This window comes from Podarcis erhardii (genome assembly GCF_964252035.2).
Source record: "Podarcis erhardii genome assembly, chromosome: 6".
Lineage (NCBI taxonomy): Eukaryota > Metazoa > Chordata > Lepidosauria > Squamata > Lacertidae > Podarcis > Podarcis erhardii.
Genome location: NC_138510.1, coordinates 93,322,019 through 93,342,969, shown reverse-complemented (window position 1 = coordinate 93,342,969; position 20,951 = coordinate 93,322,019). Strand labels below are relative to the sequence as shown.

At 45.3% G+C, this 20,951-nt stretch overlaps 1 protein-coding gene across 1 annotated transcript in view; it reads left to right on the top strand.

The window, feature by feature from the left end:
* The window catches only part of CACNA1E (calcium voltage-gated channel subunit alpha1 E), a 477,487-nt gene that overhangs the window by 248,955 nt on the left and 207,581 nt on the right, over positions 1-20,951 (top strand). The window contains exons 7-8 of the mRNA XM_081866509.1: positions 830-982; positions 4,137-4,318. Of these exons, the coding sequence (XP_081722635.1) occupies positions 830-982; positions 4,137-4,318 (335 nt within the window). The remainder of the gene's footprint in view (positions 1-829; positions 983-4,136; positions 4,319-20,951) is intronic.

Below are 20,951 nucleotides of genomic sequence, written 5' to 3'. Positions count from 1 at the left end.
CTCCCTCGGAAGCAAGTGAAGGGATAACAATATTGGGGATCAGTTGAGCTGAGTGTCAGTCCCTCACCGCTCACCCAATCTGCTCCCCAAGGCTGGCTTGTTTGCACAAGCATCTTTCTCTTGTGCAAATGCCTTTGTTGCATGGCACATCCGTTGCCTCCTGCATCCCATAAGATGCTCTTAAGGGTGGTTCTGGTGGACAGCCCTTCCTTCTGCTAATGATTGTCCCATTTCTACCAATTCTGTGATGTGTTTCCAGACCAGCACCTACTTTACTTTGCTTCCCTCGGGCTTTAGCACTGTGGTAGCCAGCTTTCCAGATAAGATTTTTTATAACCACTTCAGTCTTTGGGCTTATCCACACTTACCTTTTCCACTGCTCTTTCTGGGTATGGTCTGCACTTTAAAGCTCTGTCCATCTGCACTTTAAAGCTCTCTCCATCTGCACTTTAAAGCTCTGTCCCTGAGCATACTTTATTTTTGCTCCGGAGCTTTTCCAGCAAAAAAACACTCTTTAAAGCTGAATTGAAGCAAATGGCAATACGCAGAAAACCTGAATGTGGGGAAAGCTCTGAGCAAAAGACATGGAGTTTTAAAGCCTGGAAAGTGCAGGGCAAAGGGAAAATGTAGATAAGCCTTATATTGACTTCTTCATATTGTAATGGCTCTTCTTCCCTCTTCTTCTCCTTCTCCTTCTCCTTCTCCTTCCCTCCCTCCCTCCCTCCCTCCCTCCAAATCTCCTACTTGTAGGAGAGGAAAATTGTCCCGACCGCATCTGGCAATGGTACTTCTGTTTTTAATTGCATTCTCCCCCTTTCTCTTCACCAAGGTTTACAGATTGTCCTCAAATCCATCATGAAGGCAATGGTGCCTCTCCTGCAGATCGGTCTCCTCCTCTTTTTCGCCATCCTGATGTTCGCAATCATTGGCCTGGAGTTCTACAGCGGAAAGCTTCACCGGGCTTGCTACGTAAACAATTCAGGTGAGGAACGTCCCATATCCCCTCTCCTTTTCCAGCTTAGTTCTAGCATTTGACTTCTCAAGTGCTGCCATGGCAAACACAGGAAGCCATCAGGGGCTTCCAAGGTGGCCACCATGGCACTGATTTACCCCATGGGATGTGGCTCCTCCTCCGTTGCATCTTGGTGCCGCTGCTGGTGGGAGGCTGCTTCGATTTTCCTTTCCTACCACAACAGAAGGAGGAGGTGAAAAAGATGGCCACTGGAGTCGCACCATGCTCGCCTCTGTGCTTTTTGTACATTGGGGGGGGGATGGGACCCCCACCCCAAAAATGTTGCTGGGGGGGCAAAAGGGCTTGGCTCCCAGGAACTGGTGCCCCTTCCCCAGACCTCTCACCCTAAAAGGCTCAAGGAAGATAACAATAGAAACATTGGCAGCAATAATAATAAATATAATAACTTATTATTTATACCCCGCCCATCTGGCTCGGTTTCCCTAGCCACTCTGGATGGCTCCCAACAGAATATTAAATATACGATAAAAGATTAAACATTTAAAACTTCCCTAAACAGGGCTGCCTTCAAATGTCTACTAAAAGTCAGATAGTTGTTTATTTCCTTGACATCTGATGGGAGGGTGTTCCACAGGGTGGGCGCCACTGCCGAAAAGGTCCTCTGCCTGGTTCCCTGTAACCTCACTTTTCACAGTGAGGGAACTGCCAGAAGGCCCTCAGAGCTGGACCTCAGCTGAATGATGGGGGTGGAGATGCTCCTTCAGGTATACTGGACCGAGGCCATTTAGGGCTTTAAAGGTCAGCACCAACACTTTGAATTGTGCTCGGAAATGTACTGGGAGCCAATGTAGGTCTTTCAAGACCGGTGTTATGTGGTCTAAGTGGCCACTCCCAGACTCCAGTCTCACTGCTGCATTCTGTGTTAGTTGAAATTTCTGGGTCACCGTCAAAGGTAGCCCCACGCAGAGCGCATTGCAGTAGTCTAAGTGGAAGATAATTGGAGCAAAACCAAATAAAATTTCATCAAATTGAAATCCTCACGGAGAAATATCCTTACTCTTTGTTGACCTCACCCTAAAACATATGCATGCACACACAGTTTGGAGTTTTATGCCAGATTTCCCAACACCAAAAATGACTACACAGGAGAGGATTTTGCTTTGGGAGTTGTGGGTGTTCTGCAGCGAGGTGCATGGGTGATTGCAAGGCAGCCCGGATAACTTCAGGACATAAACACTAACTGAATCATTTTGTGATGAAAGGGTAGGGGAGAAATGGAAAGATCCTGAGTTGTTGAAACATCTCCCCACCCAGCACCACCCAGTGGAAACCAGAATACTGTTGAAAACCAAATCACTGCCAGATGGCAGCTGTGGTTGTAAGGTTTTGGGTTTCTAAGGCAAGGGGATTATGAGAATGGATATTTTAAATGCATAGATTCAGAAGCATAAATCACTTACTTTGCAGAATCCCCCACATTTTGAGCAAGGTGTTTGTGTGTAATATAGAATTTGCAACACTCTAGTGCCCCGCTCAAATGTGGCAAAGAACCTGAACCCAAGGAGATGTTGAGTGAAGCTAGTTGGATAATTGTTGGCCCAGCTCTCAGTTGTACCCACTGAGTTCTTTGGGGAAAGTAACAGGAATGCAATCGTGAGACCGTGTGAGGAGGATCAATACTTAGTCTTTCCTGCAGGGAACTGGAAGTCTCTAGGAGCAATTGGGCAGTTTTAACCCACCCACCCCAAGAGTCCTCCTGGGTGCATTGCAGTTGGGGATAATGCACAATGAGAGCCAAATTCTGGTGCTGGGGAGGCCCAGCCTCCTGCAGAGAGCGGATGCAGTGTGTATCCATGTGTGCTAACCACACAGAGAACTTTGCTCCCATGGAAATTCTTGCTGCAGGAAAGCTGCAACGCCACAACATTTTTATGGGGCAAACCAAATGTCACAGAGCAGTGAGCAGGTTTTTTTTGAATTCCCTATAACTTTTCATCAGTTGTCCAGTGAAACAAGAGGTGTGGGGTGGTGTGTGTGTGTGTGTGTGTGTGTGTGTGTGTGATGGCCCCCTCCTTTTTGTTGTTTCATTCCGTATCTTGACAGATGAAGAGTTCTGGAGAACTCAGAAGTTTGCCCGCAGCACTGTAATTTTTGGGTTGGATGTGGAACTGCAATGCCATGTGAACGAGATGAATAAACACCCACTAATAAAAGATAATGGGAGAGGATTTACCCCAGCAAATTATTTGTCAAAATTACAAATACCCAAATACAGACGGTCATTTACCCTCGCTAGATTCAACGTGCTGCCATCTGCCTTATTGCAGGGCAGATTCGAGGGCAAATCATACGTGGAACGAGTCTGTCCCTGCGGCTTGATGGAGGTAGAAACTGTCTCTCATGTCTTGTTACACTGCCATTTCTATGGGGATATACGCTCTGTATTTATCACTTCTGTTATACAAAAATCTCCAAATGGGTCCGAACTTCAATGTCGAAAACTCCTAGTAGAGGACAAGGATCTAGAGATCACGCTAAGGGTGGCCAAATTCTGTGCAACTGCCATAAAACTTAGGGAACAAGCTGTGCTACCAAAATGATTAAGCTTTTAAATGACAATTTCAGGTTATATTTTAGTGATCAAGATTTAATATATATTTTTAACTGCCGCTGTATCTGTATTGTCTATTCCAGTAGCACCTTAAAGACCAACTAAGTTAGTTCTTGGTATGAGCTTTCGTGTGCATGCACACTTCTTCAGATACACTGCTCCAGTGTTCTCCAGTGTATCTGAAGAAGTGTGCATGCACACGAAAGCTCATACCAAGAACTAACTTAGTTGGTCTTTAAGGTGCTACTGGAAGGAATTTTTTTATTTTGTTTTGACTATGGCAGACCAACACGGCTACCGATCTGTAACTGTATTGTCTCTGTTATACCCAATTGCAATTCAATGTATTCCTCTTGTGTTTTATGATTTTCCTGATATTGTAAGTGAGCCGTAACTGGTCTGTGACCGTAATAATAAAATTCATTCATTCATTTGGGTTGGTTGCAATAAAGGTTATACAATACTGTGGGTCTTCCCTGCTCTTGGGGACATTCCTTTTGCTTTCCATTGATTCACCTGTGTCCTATTGGTTTAACCTGTGTGTGATTTCAGGTGAATTGCAAGAGTTGGATCCGCCTCATCCCTGCGGGGTGCAGGGATGCCCTGCAGGTTATGAGTGCAGAGAGTGGATTGGTCCCAACGACGGGATCACTCAGTTTGACAACATCCTCTTTGCTGTGTTGACTGTCTTCCAGTGCATTACCATGGAAGGGTGGACTACAGTGCTGTACAATGTGAGTAAAACCTGCAAGAAACGACTCTGAAGATAAATGAGATCTTCCACTTAATCTACATTATGATGTCTTCGGTTTGCCATTATTACGGTGGTTTCACTTCTTTTCTCTCCATTTCCTATATAGCGTAGGTCTTGCCCAGTTCACCTTGTTTAGTATATGCCCACTGCAAGTGAGAATCAGAATCAGAAGAATCTTTATTTGCATCAGCCACTAGCCATAACAATAAAATAAAAGATAGAGGTAAAAACTCAACTATACAAAGTACATTTTGGAGGTTTACACCAATAATCCAACAATAGATCTTATTCTAATTGCCCCCACTAAAAACCCTGCATTTTTTGCTGTCCCCTGATCATCTTGATCTGCTAAAAGAAAGGACACAGTAGCAATGGTTGAGTCAGCCAACATGGACAATAGTAGAGGGGTAATAGCCTCACTCCTCAAATCTTTATAAAGATTGCAAGCCAGAAGCACATGAGCCACTGACTCAATACTGCCACCTCCACAGGGACATAACCGTTTTTCCAGTGGAATTTTTTGAAATCAACCCTCAAGTACATACAGCATACATACTCAATCTTGCAAAAGTGAAAGCTCGTCACTATTCGGGAATTCTTAAATTTTGCAAATAGAGTGCCAAAGTGTCAAAATGACTAGGTGGAAAATAATCATAACTATGGACAACATTTCCTTATTGTGGCCAAATTGTTCTGTCACTTGATATCATATAGGCACTGCCTAATTAAATTGTTTGCTTTACTGAAGCCCACTGTTAATAACTGTTGTGGTAATAAACCAGAAAAGTAAAGCTTTTGGTTGACAGTTTTAGTCCAAGCACTGTCATGGCAATCTTGCGATACTAAGGGTAGTAGACCTGTGGGGTTTCAATTTAGTGAACAAGTGAGCTTGTTTCTACTTTTTTTTCACAGTATTACATTTATTCCCTTCAGTGCTTCTATATTAAATTGTATGATGTGCATGAATTGTGGGGGTTTGGTACATCCTCAGGCATTACTTTAACAAGTGAGCTGAAGCTGCAGTGTTTTCTTGCCTGTGACTCCCCTAGTTTTTGGTACAGTAGCATCATGTTAAACCACTCCTGCCTCCTTTTCCCAAGTGATGTCAGTGTGGACAGCAGGCTTGCATAGACTCAGTGCATGGTTGCCTGGAGTGAATAAGAAGTACCTCCAGATTGCTAGGTGAAAAAACTTGAAAATTGGAATAATTTATTTGTTTTCTTCTTGCTGTCTCTTTGTATGTGTGAGTGGGCAGGGTAACTTTCCCTTTTTTTTGTTTTGTTTCGCAAACTAATAACTTTCTTTTTAGGAAAGTTAAGGATTCTTCTTTTTCTTTCTTGAGGAAAGGATCGCAACCCGTGATGTGTACATTTCTCTTACTTTTAATTCTGGTAAATTTCACGTGCTTTTGGATTTAAAAAACCTCCCAAAACCTGTTGCACCAGAGGCAACAGAGGGAAAAGTGAAATACTATATACATCATGGGATGGGATGCTTCTGTCGAACCTCTTACATCTGTTGTGTTTTGGGGGGGCCTGTGGGACAGACCAGAGTTGGACAGGACAGGGAGAAAGTTTCAGGCATTGGAAATTTTAGCTGGATAAAAATGGGATGGTGGTGCAGAAAGAAAACCTCAAGGGAAACATTTGCAGGATATAAGTTCCAGAACGTTTGCCAGATCTTCGACTGACAGTGTGCTTTGACAACTTCCAGAGCCACGGTGAGCTGGCTCTGATGTATGAAGTGACCCCTGTCTCCCTTTAGTAAGGTTCACCTCTTCAAATTGTATATGCTCTAGTGTCATGAATGAGCCAGCTCCCAGGGAAAGGTTGTTGCCAACTGAAGAAAGCAACCAAGAACAGGGAGGGTTAACTGCCACGCAGGATGAGCATTGACTAGTGCCAATTCCCCCACCCCTTGGAATGTCGGGAATGGTAAGAGAATGGCGGGGAGCAAGCTAGAACGCAGTCAAAGCTCGCCAGAAGCACAAACAGGGGGGAAAGAGTTAAGAGACAACCTCTCAGAGAATGGGGAAGAGGAGGGAGCTAACCCACTCAGTCCGAGGTCTCGGCGAATGGGAGGGCTGCAAGATAGGAAGCAAAACAAAAGGAGTATGAAGCGAAGTTCAGTTGCTTCTGGTCACGCCAGAAGCAGTCTTCAGAAGGGTCATATTGACTGATGATGGTGGAGGCTGTGTTAACGCCGTCCAGAGCTATCTGTTTCTTTTGACAATAAATCATCCTTTTTAATTAACTACGCTCACTCAAGCTGGGGACTGGACTCCTGACATCTAGCTTAGAACATGGCACTCATTCAGTGCTCTGTTGGTTTCTTTGCAGGTGCTCAGGCAAGAAGGACTGAGTAAATGTAGGGTCATGGCAGGTGGTGGGGCTGACTGCTGAGGGAGCTCCAGCTGGACCCTTGATTTGTGTGTGGTTGTGCTCCCTGGTTAACTCTTCTCCAGATGTGTGCTGCTGGATCATCAGGTCTGTGTGGTGCCTCCTAAGCCACATCTTCTCTGTTGGCAACCTGGGTGTGCCCTGGTCACCTCCTCTTAACTTGCAGGGCAATTTCATGACACCAGGTCTGCTAGAAGACCACTGTCAATCTCCACAGCTATATTCAGCTGCAAGACACTGTTCCAGTATTCTTTTAGGTTTGTTGCTGCTGCTGAAGATGAATAAAAATAGAATCGGATGAACACCTGCATTTGGGTAGGCTCCCCCCTCTTTTGTGACTTAGCCATATGGCATGATCTGTACAGCCATGCAGGGGCTGTCATAACATCAGCCATGGGGGAACTAGCAAGGTATACAAGTTAGAAACAGCGATTAGGCTCCTGACAAAGCAAGTCTTCTGAGGGCAGACACATTCGGTAATTATCTAAAATAAGGCTTCTCAGCAACCCCCATCAGACTCTTCCTGTCCCTTCACATCTCTTCCTCCCCCCCGCCATGAACTGCGGTAGTACGTGTATTGAAGTGAAATAATTCCATTATAAGTATGCAATACAACTCCTATAGGAATCTGATCATGTAACTGTGCTTAAAGGCTTGGCAGAATCCCTTGGGTTAGGTAGGCAGCAAGAAAGAACATAGTTCTTAATGATGGTGCCGAACTGCAGGCGTGGTGGCTGTGCTCCCCCAGTCGGGAAGTAGCAGAGCAGCTAAGTGCTCAGATTGGTGCCTTCCCCTTTCTGCTGGGAAACAAAGCCCTTGTTTCTTGGTTCCTGTGGCCTGTGCTGCTGTAAATAACTACAAATACCAACCATTTGCGCCTCAGCAAGGTTACTGTAGAGAATAATTATTAGTGTTTCGTCTCTGAGAGATTGAGAGATTGGACTACTCTCTCGGGAGACTAAAGTTATTTGATGCATTCAGTTCAAAGCTGCGAGGGAAATGAATATCAAGAAATGAATTCATTCATTTGCTTCTATTTTATCCGTTTATTTTTCAATGCAATTCCTTTATTTTTCAAAAAAAGCAACCTTGGGGCCGCTGACAACAATTATGCAGGACAACAAATTCTGATCAACACAATTTCAAATGAAAAATGCAGCCTGAAGAACAGTAACATGAAAGTAACACGAAAGGTTTCTGCACAGCCCCAGTCCTGTTCTTCACATAAAGTCCCCATGGAGTCAAAGCGAGGATGGACTCTGAGAGTGCAGTTGGCATCAGTGTAGCACGATCCAGTTTGTGTTCTTGTTACAGGTCAAGAAAGAAATGGTGTTTTTTTTAAAAAAGTCATTGTCAGTATAAGCTTAGTGAAGAATGAACAGGGAGAAGGCAACGTTGCAGTTTGATTTTTTTTTTAAAAAAGTGTGTTTTGCTGCCTTCTGCACGTCATTCATCTATCAAACAACATTTATATGCAACAAATGTTTAGAGGTTTCAATGGCTGACCTCAAGTGAACAGGTACAGTGGTGCCTCGCAAGACGAAATTAATCCGTTCCATGAGTCTCTTCGTATAGCGGTTTTTTTGTCTTGTGAAGCAAGCCCATTGACAGCTTAGCAGATTAGCGCTATTAGCGGTTTAGCGGCTTTTAGCAGCTTTTAGCGGCTTATCAGCTTAGCGGATCAGCTGATAAGTGGCTTAGCTGCTTAGAAAAAGGGGGGGGAAACCCCCGCAGGAACTCGCAAGACATTTTCGTCTTGCGAAGCAAGCCCATAGGGAAATTCGTTTTGCGAAGCGCCTCCAAAACGGAAAACCCTTTCGTCTAGCGGGTTTTCCGTCTTGCGAGGCGTTCGTCTTGCGGGGCACCACTGTATTCTGTTTTATCTAAAATACAGCTAGGGAAAATGTCAGTCGGGGGGGGGGTAGAGATAATAAATTTTCCACTTGGCAAAATAAAAATGGAACACATCAGTTCAAATTACCGGTTATGGGTGGAGAAACATCACATTTGTATTTGTTTGCATGTTTTAAAAAAATTATTGGGCAGTGGTGGGAATCAAGGTATTTGAAAAGGTCATGGAAATGTATTGGAGCATGGCAAATTAGTTTTTATTTTCACAGCTGTGGTAATAAATTTATTTTGGAATTAAAATAAATTTAAAATTGGTTTAAATGCATTAAGCAAAAAACGATACTAGAAATGGATAGATGATGGCGCCTGTTTCACTGGCACTCGCATGGTAGTTTGGTTATGAGAATGTACCTCCACCTTGTAATGTACCTCCACCTTGTCTTCCTGTGTTATAACCCAGTGACTTTGAGGAGGAGGATACGAGACCTGGAAGTCCTGCCACATTCAGTTAAACCAGAGCATTGCTTCCCATTATCACACTTCCACAGAGAACTGCATAGCCACACGAGCATAGCCACACGAGCAGAGCCAGATTCTGAGAACTAACTCTCAAGACAAGTTATACGGAGGAACCCTCTAAAGGATTGCCTCCAGGCCTTTTTGCTCTCCTCCAAATTTTACCTGGAAGTTCTTTGCCGAGAACATTTCAGCTCTGCTTTGCTGCTAAGTCATGAAGATTCAAGGGGAAATTCAGATGAGGGCTGAACTCAGCTCATTGTGATCTGGGGTCTTCTGCTTCTGATAGCATTTGTTATCAACCCACCCCATCTCTCATTTCTGAAATTCTTCTCCATCCCGCCTGGTTTCTATCTGCAAGCTTCTGCCCCATCTGTGATATGATTGGTTTGTGTATATAGCAGGCAAGTAACAATGCTTGTATGCTAGTAACTTTATATTCTGTGTTTATATGGTGTAAGTCACTTTATGAGGGCTTGGTCCTACAAGGAACCCTAAAATGCCTTAATTAATTAACAAATTTATTTGCCTATGAACTAGATTTGGGTTGTGGGTTGTGGGACCTGCTCCTGCTTTTATTCTGTCTTCTCATCATGGATGAGCTTTATAGTGTCAAGTAAATCAGCCTCATAATTAACTGCTTGCTCAAGTGATTCTTTCTGAGTGAATAGCTTGCCATACCCATGGTTCAGGCTGTCCTTAGGCACCTGATAGGATACCATGTGTTGTGAGCTGATACAGTGGTACCTCGGGTTAAGAACTTAATTCGTTCCGGAGGTCCGTTCCTAACCTGAAACTGTTCTTAACCTGAGGTACCACTTTAGCTAATGGGGCCTCCTGCTGCACAATTTCTGTTCTCATCCTGAAGCAAAGTTCTTAACCCGAGGTACTATTTCTGGGTTAGCGGAGTCTGTAACCTGAAGCATCTGTAATCCAAGGTACCACTGTACTTTTCTTTTTGTGTGCTTGTGTTCAAGACTGAAACAAACATATGGGAATGTGATGTCAAGAGCTTGTTTGCATGTTGCATATTGCATAGGGCAACACAGTTGCACAGCCCATCTGTAGCTGCATGGAGTGCATTGCTAGGAAAGCTAAACTTCATGACTGCCACATACAAAAAGCAAATCTGGGTTTGACTGAGTTGTTGTATGGTTTTAAGAGTACTTTGGGACGTCCAGTGTGGATCAAAGTGACCTAGACTTTATTACAGACATAATAAGATATGGAGAGGCTTTCAGTCTGGGAATCTCCAAGGGGGGGGGTGGCTTCCCATTACAATTTACCTCAAATCATACTTTCAGAACAGCCCGCTGGCAAGATGGAGAAGGCAAGAGAGTAAAGAGCTGTGCTACTCCTTGAACTGAAGCCCAGCATTTCACTGTGGTTACAGTTTCTGATCGACAAATGAGCTATTCTGCTGCGATGGCATCTCTCTGCAATCTGGTGCCGTTCACATAAGGCTTCAGCAGACCAAGTAAATAAATGCACACAGAGTCTGATGGTCCTCGTGCAGACTGAATCATGTTACTGTAACTCGCTGCAAGAGCCTTGTGTGGGCTGAGCACTGTGGAATAAAAATGCACCAGCTAGTCATTTCGTTTGAAACAGCCCCTTGCCTGGCTGCCTATGAATGGTCTATTTGGTGCCATTGAATTTCTCCCAAAGTGACTGTTTTATACAAAACTGAAGGATCCGGATTAGGTGAAACTTCTATAGGGATTTTAGAGAAAATCTGAAACAATTTAACTCAGCTTGGTTAAGTTTTTCCAGAGGGGTTTTGTGCGTCTTTCACACAATGCACCCTGAGACCAGTAGCCTGAGGGACAGTTGGCCCACTTGGCTGAAGTCAGAGATGGTCTTGGTAGCGAGAGAGCAGGGGTCGGCAAGGCTTACCGGGCATGGGCCGGATCACTCCTGCAGAGATCCTTCATGGGCTGGAAAAATGCAGTGTGATGCTGGAAATTGTATCTGCGCATGTCCGCGGCACCGGAAATCACTTCTGCGAATGCCCAGACGCTGAAAATCACACCTACGCAGAAGTGATTTTCGAAGTCTGGGCATGCACAGAAGCGATTTCCGGCACGGCAGACATGCGCAGAAGTGATTTCTGGTATCTGGGCATGCGCAGAAGCGATTTCTGGAGCCGTGGAAGAAAGTCCCCGCACCACGCTGCTCTGGTTTAGCACAGTGTGCGGGGACTCGCTGAGTGGGAGGCTCAGTTCAGGAGCGGCTCGTGGGCTGGTTAAACGATTCTCATGGGCTGCTTCCGGCCCATGGGCCTTAGGTTGCTGACCTCTGCAAGAGAGTCTTGTGTCATTCCCCACCCAAAGATTTTAGAAACATTTGCTTCAAAATTTGCCTTTTCCTATAGCCTAGAAAATGCATTTTATTTGATATCATAACCACATTGTTTTCATTGTCACCAAAATCCTGGCCCCCACATGCATCGAGTACACTTTCTAAATTCCACAGTATCTGCCAGTGAAACCATGAAATCTCATTAAGTAAAGAAAAATGCCATTTTATGCATGTACACTCAGAAGTGTACTGTCACCTTGAAACACATTGCAGTCTAGTAGCTACTGTAGATCACAGATCATTCCATTTCAATAATGTGGGCAGGATTCACCTAAGGAGCCTCATCAGCTTATGCAATGGGTAGGGTTGTCATATTCCCCAAAGTGAAAATGTGCACGTAGTTGTTGAGCTTTTTTGGCGGAACAAAAAAATCCACCTGGACGCCATTTGGCTGAGCGATTCTCAGAGCAAAACACGGACGTATAGCAGCCCTAGCAATGGGACTTTCACCATCCCCACCCCCCACCCTTGCAATTGGCTCCGGGGAAGTGCAGAGAACTCCAGAAGAGTGTGTAGAAGGCAAAGATGAGGGAGTGATTGTTCTCTCTGGGGTCATTCCAGATCAAATCAATGCAAAAAACAAAGGCTTCATTAATTCTTTCTATCACAGCTATGGATTGTAGGAAAGTTGTACCCAGTAACCATCCCCCCCCCCCAATGTCCAAAAAAATGTACAATTTTGTTACAAGACATAAAACCCCCCATAAATTTCATTCTTTGTCAAGAAAGCGCATGTCTTTGCAATAATTTTCACCATCAAAACCTTTTGATTCCATCATGCCCACATACTGAAAATTGAGGTTTTCTAAACCTAGTTTTTGCATCAAAAAACTACATTTATAATTTTTTTTAAGCATTTATAAAATCTTTTGAGTGCTGGTGTATTTTTTCCTGAAATCCTCATCATGTTACTGAGCTCTGTGTAAAATTTCAAAGAGATCTGATCATTGGCTATGGAGGCAAAAAAAATGTACACAAGGCCGAGGATCTCAAGAGGGACAGAAATGCAGATTTCACGAAACTTTGAAGTGCTATAAAATTAAAACCGTTTGAGATAGAGCATGGAAATTTAAGGGGGTTTCTTTCAACCATAAGGGAAGGGTGTACACCAAGTTTCATGAAAATATGAGACGGTGGGTGGCACGACCACGTTGAACAGATGTGGAATGACCCTCTGGCAAGCTGAAATGCTTCCAGAGATGATGCTGTTTGACAGTGGAACAGACTCCCTTGGGAGGCAGTGGACTCTCCTTCCTTGGAAATTTTTAAGCAGAGGTTAGATGGCCGTCTGTCATGGATGTTTTAGCTGAGATTCCTGCATTGCAGGGGTTGGACTAGATCAGTGTTTCCCAACCTTGTGCCTCCAGCTGTTTTTGGACTACAATTCCCATCATCCCTTGCCACTGGTCTTGCTAGTCAGGGATGATGGGAGTTGTAGTTCAAAAACAGCTGGAGGCACAAGGTTGGGAAACACTGGACTAGATGACTCTCAAGGTCCCTACCAACTCTACGATTCTATGATCATAGTGCAACATTGAATTCCAATTCCTTTGTCAAAAAGTTTGCAAGCGGGTTAGGCCAATGGCTGTTATACAGACTTGGATAATTGCTCACATAAAAAAGCAAATGTTTGAGAAATGGAATGTTTTTTAAAAGAAAAAAGAAGCAGGACATGTTCACATGCAAACTCAGGGGAGCCTTGGTCAGCAACTAGAGGTTGTTGTCAACATCTAGAGGGTTGCCATCTGCAGTATACAAAATACTACTCCAAAACCCCATGAACCCCCTAGATATAAAAAAACAATGGGAGGACGACATAGGCTATGAGATTAACCCCACTCAGTGGACCAGAATGTGGTCTAACCCCCCCTTTAAATCCATATCAACAAAAAGGAAAGAACTCACTCTAAAACTCACCTACAGGTGGTAATTAGCACTAATACGCCCAGGAACCTTACCAAAACGCTGGAGAGGGTGCACCTCTACAGGCACATACTTCCACATGTGGTGGGAATACCCCCAAATCCAACAATTCTGGACAACAGAAATATGCAAAATAACTAAGCAAGTTTTAGAAATAACCCCAGAACTGGCCCTACTAAACATATTCCAAGACAATAGTACCCACTCACATCACAAAGAACTCATAACCCACCTACTCTCAGCAACCAGAAACAACATAACCAGACACTGGAGAGACCTGTCAGGAGTAAGCATGGACCAATGGTGTCAAAGAGTATGGGAAACAGCCTTATTCGAAAAACTGACCAATAAACTGAAACGGACACGGGGACAAATAGAAGAAGACACCTTCACCCCAGGATGGCTCCCCTTTATCACATACACAGCCCAACAAGACAACGACAAGAGTCTGCCAACAGCATACGAATCAATATGGCTAACCTGATCCAAAACATCCATCCACCCCACTCACACATGAAACAAAGTTCACCACAGCCAATCAGAAACGAACAACCACACCCTAGGCCAACCCTCAACCTTTCTCAACACCAAAGGAACACAAGCGAATAGCAAAGAGAACCTTCACAAACGACGCTGTCACAAAATATACATTAAGTAAAATAGAAACATTGCTGCCCGACCCCACTCCCACTCACCATTCCCCCCTCCACCTCTTCCCCCCTTTTCTTCCTAATGTAACACTAATGTCTCAACAAATGAAACTGATCTGTAGAAAATCTAACTTGAAAAAGAGACATTGCACATACTTTTGTAAACCAAGAAATCTTTAATAAAAATACATTCCAAAAAAACACAAAATACTAGAGGTTGTCATGAGGGAGGCTGAGGGGCTGGCAGGTCAGGAGCCCAATTTTTTTCACTGCATGCTTCCACATCCTTGGCTCACTTGAGGGTTGACAACAGAGTGTGAGGGTCAAGCACAAGAGCAAGATTCAGCCCAGGAGCTGCCAGTTGCTAACCCCTAAGCTAGAGAGAGATACATTTGTGATGAAAGTGATGATCAATTCCAGGCAAGGTGGTTGTTGGAAGCATTGTCTCTTTGGCATGAGTCAGGGGATATACATAAAGAGAGAACAAGTGACACCTGCTTTCCAAAAGAGAATGCTAACAAGCACGGAGAGAGCAGAAGTTATTCTAATTAAAATGCATGCTCAGGCAGAAAGACAGAATAGAGACCAGATTTGTACCCAAAGGCGCTTAGAGCAGATCCAAGGTTGTGGAAAAGAGACCAAGCAGAATGGTGCAATGTTATATGCACAATTAATAAACCCTCTTGTTTGGGAAAAGCAAAAGTTGCAGGAGAGAGAAATCAGCTACCATTCTGGAATAATTTACACAAAAAAACCCCATGTTTTCTTCTTTACAAAAGAAAATTGAATATGTGAAATATCCGGAATGGATTCTTGATACTTTCAGTTGTGCGGCTTGTGTACGAAAGTTGCCCAGGTTTCTGGGTAGAGGATTGGTGGTTGGTGGGGAGATGTCTTGTTTGTGACCTAGATCAGAGGAGAGAGAAATGGCAGTCAAAGACAATGGTACTGAGTCATTAACTTCGGGCACAATTCCATCACAATGACCAGGTTTGCCACAGCTCAGACAAGTGCATGGTTCCTCTTCTAATTTCCTGTTTATCCACAGGATTAGGATTCTGGAGTGCTAGTCATTAAATAAACCAATAAACAGTGAAAAGGGCTCTCACCATTCAGATGCACAGAGTGCTGACATATCCTGGCTAGAGGAACGCAAGTGTCAGGGACTGGGCAGAGGAGGAATGGTGGAAATCGCCTCTCCATCCTGACCTTTCCGGGGAGGAGGAAGAGGAAGACAGTATAGATTTCCAACAGGGGTCTGAGGGAGGTCGCGGCGCAGAGGCAGATGAGAGGGAAAAGCTGGGAAATCATGGGAGAGCGAGAACAACACTCGGCTGACACGTCGTCTTTCGAAAGCATCCCAGACCCTCCATCTCCCAGAACCCGGCGAGCCTTAAAAGTAGGAGAGCAAAGAGCTCAAAGACAGAGGGCTACGCCTCAGACTTTCTACCTTGTGGCTTCCATCCTCTGTAAGGATGTGCCATGTGATGCTGGCTAAGAGCCAGAAGTGGAGTCCGAAAAGTGAGAATGGAAAAAAGGGAAGATGTCTGCATGGCTAGCCCTTTTCCAGGCTCTGCTAGTGTTACACCCATCTACCTGGCCACAGACAAGGGGAGGGTGCTCCAGAGCAGGTATGACAGGAAGTCCTCCCTCTCTGGAGCCACATTCCCCCGTGTGTCCACTCTAGGCAACAGGAAAATGTTGTACTTGGCTGCTTCAGTGATGATGCATTCCACACCTTCTCCCCCTAGACCCCCACCTTTGTGTGGAATACAGTGGTACCTTGGGTTACAAACACCTTGGGTTACAAACACTTCAGGTTACAGACTCCGCTAACCTGGAAGTAGTACCTCGGGTTAAGAACTTCACCTCAGGATGAGAACAAAAAATGTGTGGTGGCGGCAGCAGCAGCAGGAGGCCCCATTAGCTAAAGTGGTACCTCAGGTTAAGAACAGCTTCGGGTTAAGAACAGACCTCCGGAACAAATTAAGTTCGTAACCAGAGGTACCACTGTATGCTCGAAATTGTGGTGTGATGTCCCTTCCCGCTTTAGCAAGCCCTCTAAAGGAGGATGGAGGAAGAAAGGAAAATACCCTTGGCTAGTTTCCTTTGTGACCTCAGAATGAGGCAGCTCTGAGCCTACCCGCCAGTCTGTAGTAAAGGCTGGCATCATCTGGGTCCTAATCCCTGTGTGAAGTCCAGATTAACAATAGCAAAACCAGCCCACCGGCTCCTTTTTGGAACTGTGGACTGAATCCCCAATTGCTCTGCGACAGTGATGGTTTTTATGCATTTCAGCGTACAGCTTGATTGGGAATATGAATCATTGTTCAAGTTGCAAAGCCTTATCATCCATGAGTAATAAAATGTGTAACATTGGTTCGCCTGAGGCAAACTTACGCCTAACGGGCCCACTTGGGCCAATCACAACTCTAGATTCTTGGTTCCTGGATTTTTCCATCAAACCTGTTGCTGTTGTTCTTTACCAACTTGAAGGCAGTAGCAGGTTGTGACTATCTAGGCAGGTCATGCCAGTAACAGGTCATCGTTGTATTTTAACATATGGAATTGCAGGCTGGTAAGATTAAATGCACATCTGTATATGGCAGGACATGGTGTGCCCTGCAGACCGGACAACCAGAACAAATGCCCACATCCTCCTGTGGGCAAGTGGATGACATGCTTGAGTCCTGATGCTTGTGTATGTGCATATTTCCTTCTAGGATAAAATCTGCAGCCCAAATACATGCTTATTTGAAAGTCGGCTCCAGTAAATTGCAGATGACTCCCAAGCAAGCATGAGATTAAAGCTTAAAAGCTTTCATTATATAATAAGTATCTAAATGTGCAGTTATATATATAGAGAGAGAGCAATCCAGCCAAATTTAAGCACTTTTAAATGCAATTTGTATATCCACAGGTGATTCTTAAGCACACGTTTTAACACTTCCATTTAAATCAATGGTGCTTAAAAGTGAATTTTGACTAGATTGTGCCCACTTGCTTTATATAAAAGGAAACGGTACATTCACATTATGTGGATAAGTTCACCACAATTTTATTTTATTTTAAATTGGGCAACACATGTTAGTTATTTGTAACACACTGCTGGACAAAAGGGGGAAGACTCAATTGCCTTCCTATTTTTTAAAACCCTGCCTTATTGTCTGAAGGCCATTCTCACTTACGTTGTCTAGCTGGGTAACTATTTGCAAGGCTGCATTTTGGTACATGAGCAAGTCAAAGCTATGAGTTACACTATGATAGCTAGTGTAGGCATAGGCAAACTCTGGCCCTCCAGATGTTTGGGACTACAATTCCCATCCTGTTAGCTATGGATGATGGGAATTGTAGTCCCAAACATCTGGAGGGCTGGAGTTTGCCTATGCCTGAGCTCGTGTCATTGCACACACCAACCTTATTTTTTTTTTTTTAAGGAGGGGAATATTTTCACAATTTACCTTAGACGTCCCATTTTCACAAGGTTGATTACACATAGCTGTAGATTTTACTCTCCCAGGTCTTCTTGCAGAACACAAGCAAAATACTTAAATCCATTTCAAGCCAGCTGAAAAGGTCTGCTTAGTCTGCATTCTTGCTTTGCGAAAAATCGATGGAGGATTTGCTATTCATTTTGTTCCATGCGCAAGCTTGGGTCCTCAGATAACAGACAAGGTATAGGCACACATTTTGTTCACATCAATGTTTGTTGCACCATGTCAGTGAGGAGGCGGAAGCAATGCACACCTGTTTAAAAGGTACTGCTGAACTTTCTGCAGTTAGGATAAGGGTTTCAGTTTGTCCCTGCTACTCTTGCTGGTCGTTTCTCTCTCTGCACTTTGGCACAAAATGAAAGGGGATGTTGTGTTGCGTTTTCCCTTTTCTGGCAGCTGCCCTTTGATGTTGAAAGAAAAGGCTCCTCTCTCCAGGAGACTTTTGCTGTTATTGGTCTGGCACAGCCTTTGGCTTTTCCAGGACTGCACTGGGTGTCCTCTGGGACTGTGGTTGCAAATCTCAGAGCAACAGTTTCGAGACTTAATTGAATCCATGCTTGCTCAGGGAAGCTGGAGATATAGACATTTGAAACAAAAAAGAGGGCAGGAACGGGGCAGGCAAAGTGGATTAAGAAAGATTAATCCTTGTTCACAGGCAGTCTGACACGGGGATGGAAAGTTCAAGAGGATGGTCTCTCAACTGCAATGAGCTAAATGGCCTGAGAAACTTGTGGAAAGCTGATAATGAGCTGGGATTACTGGAGGGGGGAGAGGATACTCCTGCTCACTGTGGACTGACTTTTCATACACAATATACCTTCAAAGCACACTGAAAGCACATTTTAGTGTGTACACAGTTGGAGGCTGCAATCCTGGCTATAATCAGAAGTAAGTCTCACTGAACGGGGTGTATGGAATGTTAGGGGAGGGGTAACACCTCTGTTATAGGGACGTGGGTGGCGCTCTGGGTTAAACCACAGAGCCTAGGACTTGCCGATCAGAAGTTCGGCGGTTCAAATCCCTGCGACGGGGTGAGCTCCCATTGCTCGGTCCCTGCTCCTGCCAACCTAGCATTTTGAAAGCACGTCAAAGTGCAAGTAGATAAATAGGTATGACTCCGACAGGAAGGTAAACGGCGTTTCCGTGCGCTGCTCTGGTTCACCAGAAGCGGCTTAGTCATGCTGGCCACATGACCCGGAAGCTGTACACCGGCTTCCTTGGCCAATAAAGCGAGATGAGCGCTGCAAGAGTCTGGACCTAATAGTCAGGGGTCCCTTTACCTTTTTAACACCTCTGTTAGGGGACACATTGTGCTCCTTTTTGTCCACCTTTGGTCCCCACCCGGCACTCAGCTCTCACCTGTGGTTCCTAGAAGCTGTCAGCATGTGACAGCAGCTACATCCTGGGAAATGGCTTCAACTGGCCAGCTAAACCAGGTGAGGGCAGCCGATGAGTCTCAAAAGCTTGGTGAGTCAGGAACTTCCCATGCAGGTGGCACTGTGGTCTAAACCACTGAGACTCTTGGGCTTGCTGATCAGAAGGTCGGCAGTTCGAACCCCCGGGATAGAGTGAGCTCTGATTGCTCTGTCCCAGCTCCTGACAACCTAGCAGTTCGAAAGCATGCCAGTGCAAGTAGATAAATAGGTACCACTGTGGCAGGAAGGTAAACAACGTTTCTGTGCATTCTGGTTTCTGTAACGGTGTCCCGTTGCTCCAGAAGCGGTTTATTCATGCTGGCCACATGACCTGGAAAGCTGTCTGTGGACAAATGTCGGCTCCCTCGGCCTGAAAGCGAGATGAGTGCCACAACACCATAGTCTCCTTTGACTGGACTTAACTGTCCAGGGATCCTTTACCTTTTACCTACATGTGAAGACAGGCTTTGGCGAATTGAGCAGACAAGACCAATACTGGGTCCAACAGTTGAGAAGCTGGTTTCTGCACATCCTGTAGAGGGAAGTGAGTGGCGGATGGGACTCGTCAGCCCAGGAAGTAGCCCATCTAGGAGAAGGAAAACTCTGATCCCGAACGTCCGCTGCCTTGCGGGACAGCTTTGGGAGGAGAAAAGCTAAGGAGTAAACCCTGGAGTGGAGTCCCTAAGGTGGTTGGATGATGCCTTGTATACCTTCCTTCCAGCAACTTCTGCTGCCCAGCTGATGACAAACATATAGCTCTGCTTTTGTGATGGCCTGGGATTCCGATTCAGAGGCTGAACCAGAGGAATCCCAGCCTGCACAGGAGTCCCCGCCTCTAGGGCCGGCTGAACTGGGGCAGGGCCTTGATTCTGAAGCGCCTGCACCTGTGCCGGATCCTCAGGAGCAGGCACCAGGTGATTCCACTCTGGCTCCAGAGGTGGTGGAGGACTCAGTGCCTGCAGGTGAGTCTCCCCCTGGGCCCAGTAACCCTTCAGCCTTTCCTGAACTGCAGAGGCTCAGGGCAGAGAGGCGAAGGGAACTGGTTTCTCCCAGGAGGAGTGCTCGCCTTAAGGCCAGGAGAGGCGGGTCTCCTGGGGGCCGGGACCGCCCCTGGCCTCAGAGCGGATAAAGGCCAGTCGGCCCGGTCCCAGGTTGTGGGAGCAACGTCGTTGTTGAGTGCCTGTTCCTGCCCGGACCCAGACCTGACTCTCCAGTGTTCCTGTTCCCGCCCGGCATCCTGCTTCAGACCTCGCCCCACTCCTTGGGGACTGTTTTCAGGCTAGTGACCCAGGACCGGACTTTGACTACGCCAACGGTAACCCTTCCCCCGGGACCAGCACAGCTTTCCTTTGAACCACATCAGCGAGGCTGTGGGATATTTGTCTTGTCATCTGGGCAATCCAGAACCTCCACAGACACTGCCCAGGCTTGTACTCATGGGAGGGCAGTTTGGTACTTCTTATACAGTGGTTTGATTTCACCACCGGAGATGTGCTTCATTGTCTCTCGAGACAGATGGATGCCAACATCAACTCCTATGTGACTGGATTTAAGATTGAAGCCTTGAGTATTTTCAGAGCTAGCTCTCCACGAACTCCACCTCAAACCATGTGCCCTGCTAGCTCTCCAACTCTCCAAAGCACCCTTCTTTACTGGGTAATAGTGGGAGCAGCAACAACTGCATGTTAAGAAGAGCGACAAAGGGAGGTCTTTCTGCATTCCAAGACCCTTGGTGGCGGCATGCTAGGAAAAGAGACCTGGTGGTATCATTAGCACAAGGGCTGTAGAGATGGATGCCTTCTTGTCAACATACGGAGAACAATATGCATGTGATTCACAGCAGTGGTTTGGATCTACGTTGCAACAACAGCCTGTCGGTTTTGAGAGATTAGGGCCCTGAACATGCAGCATGCAATAAGGCAAATGGTTTCAGACTCTGGGACCCCATTTTCACACACAAAAGTAGTGCATTTCTATTCAGAAGGGTCCTGTCAGGGAACTGCC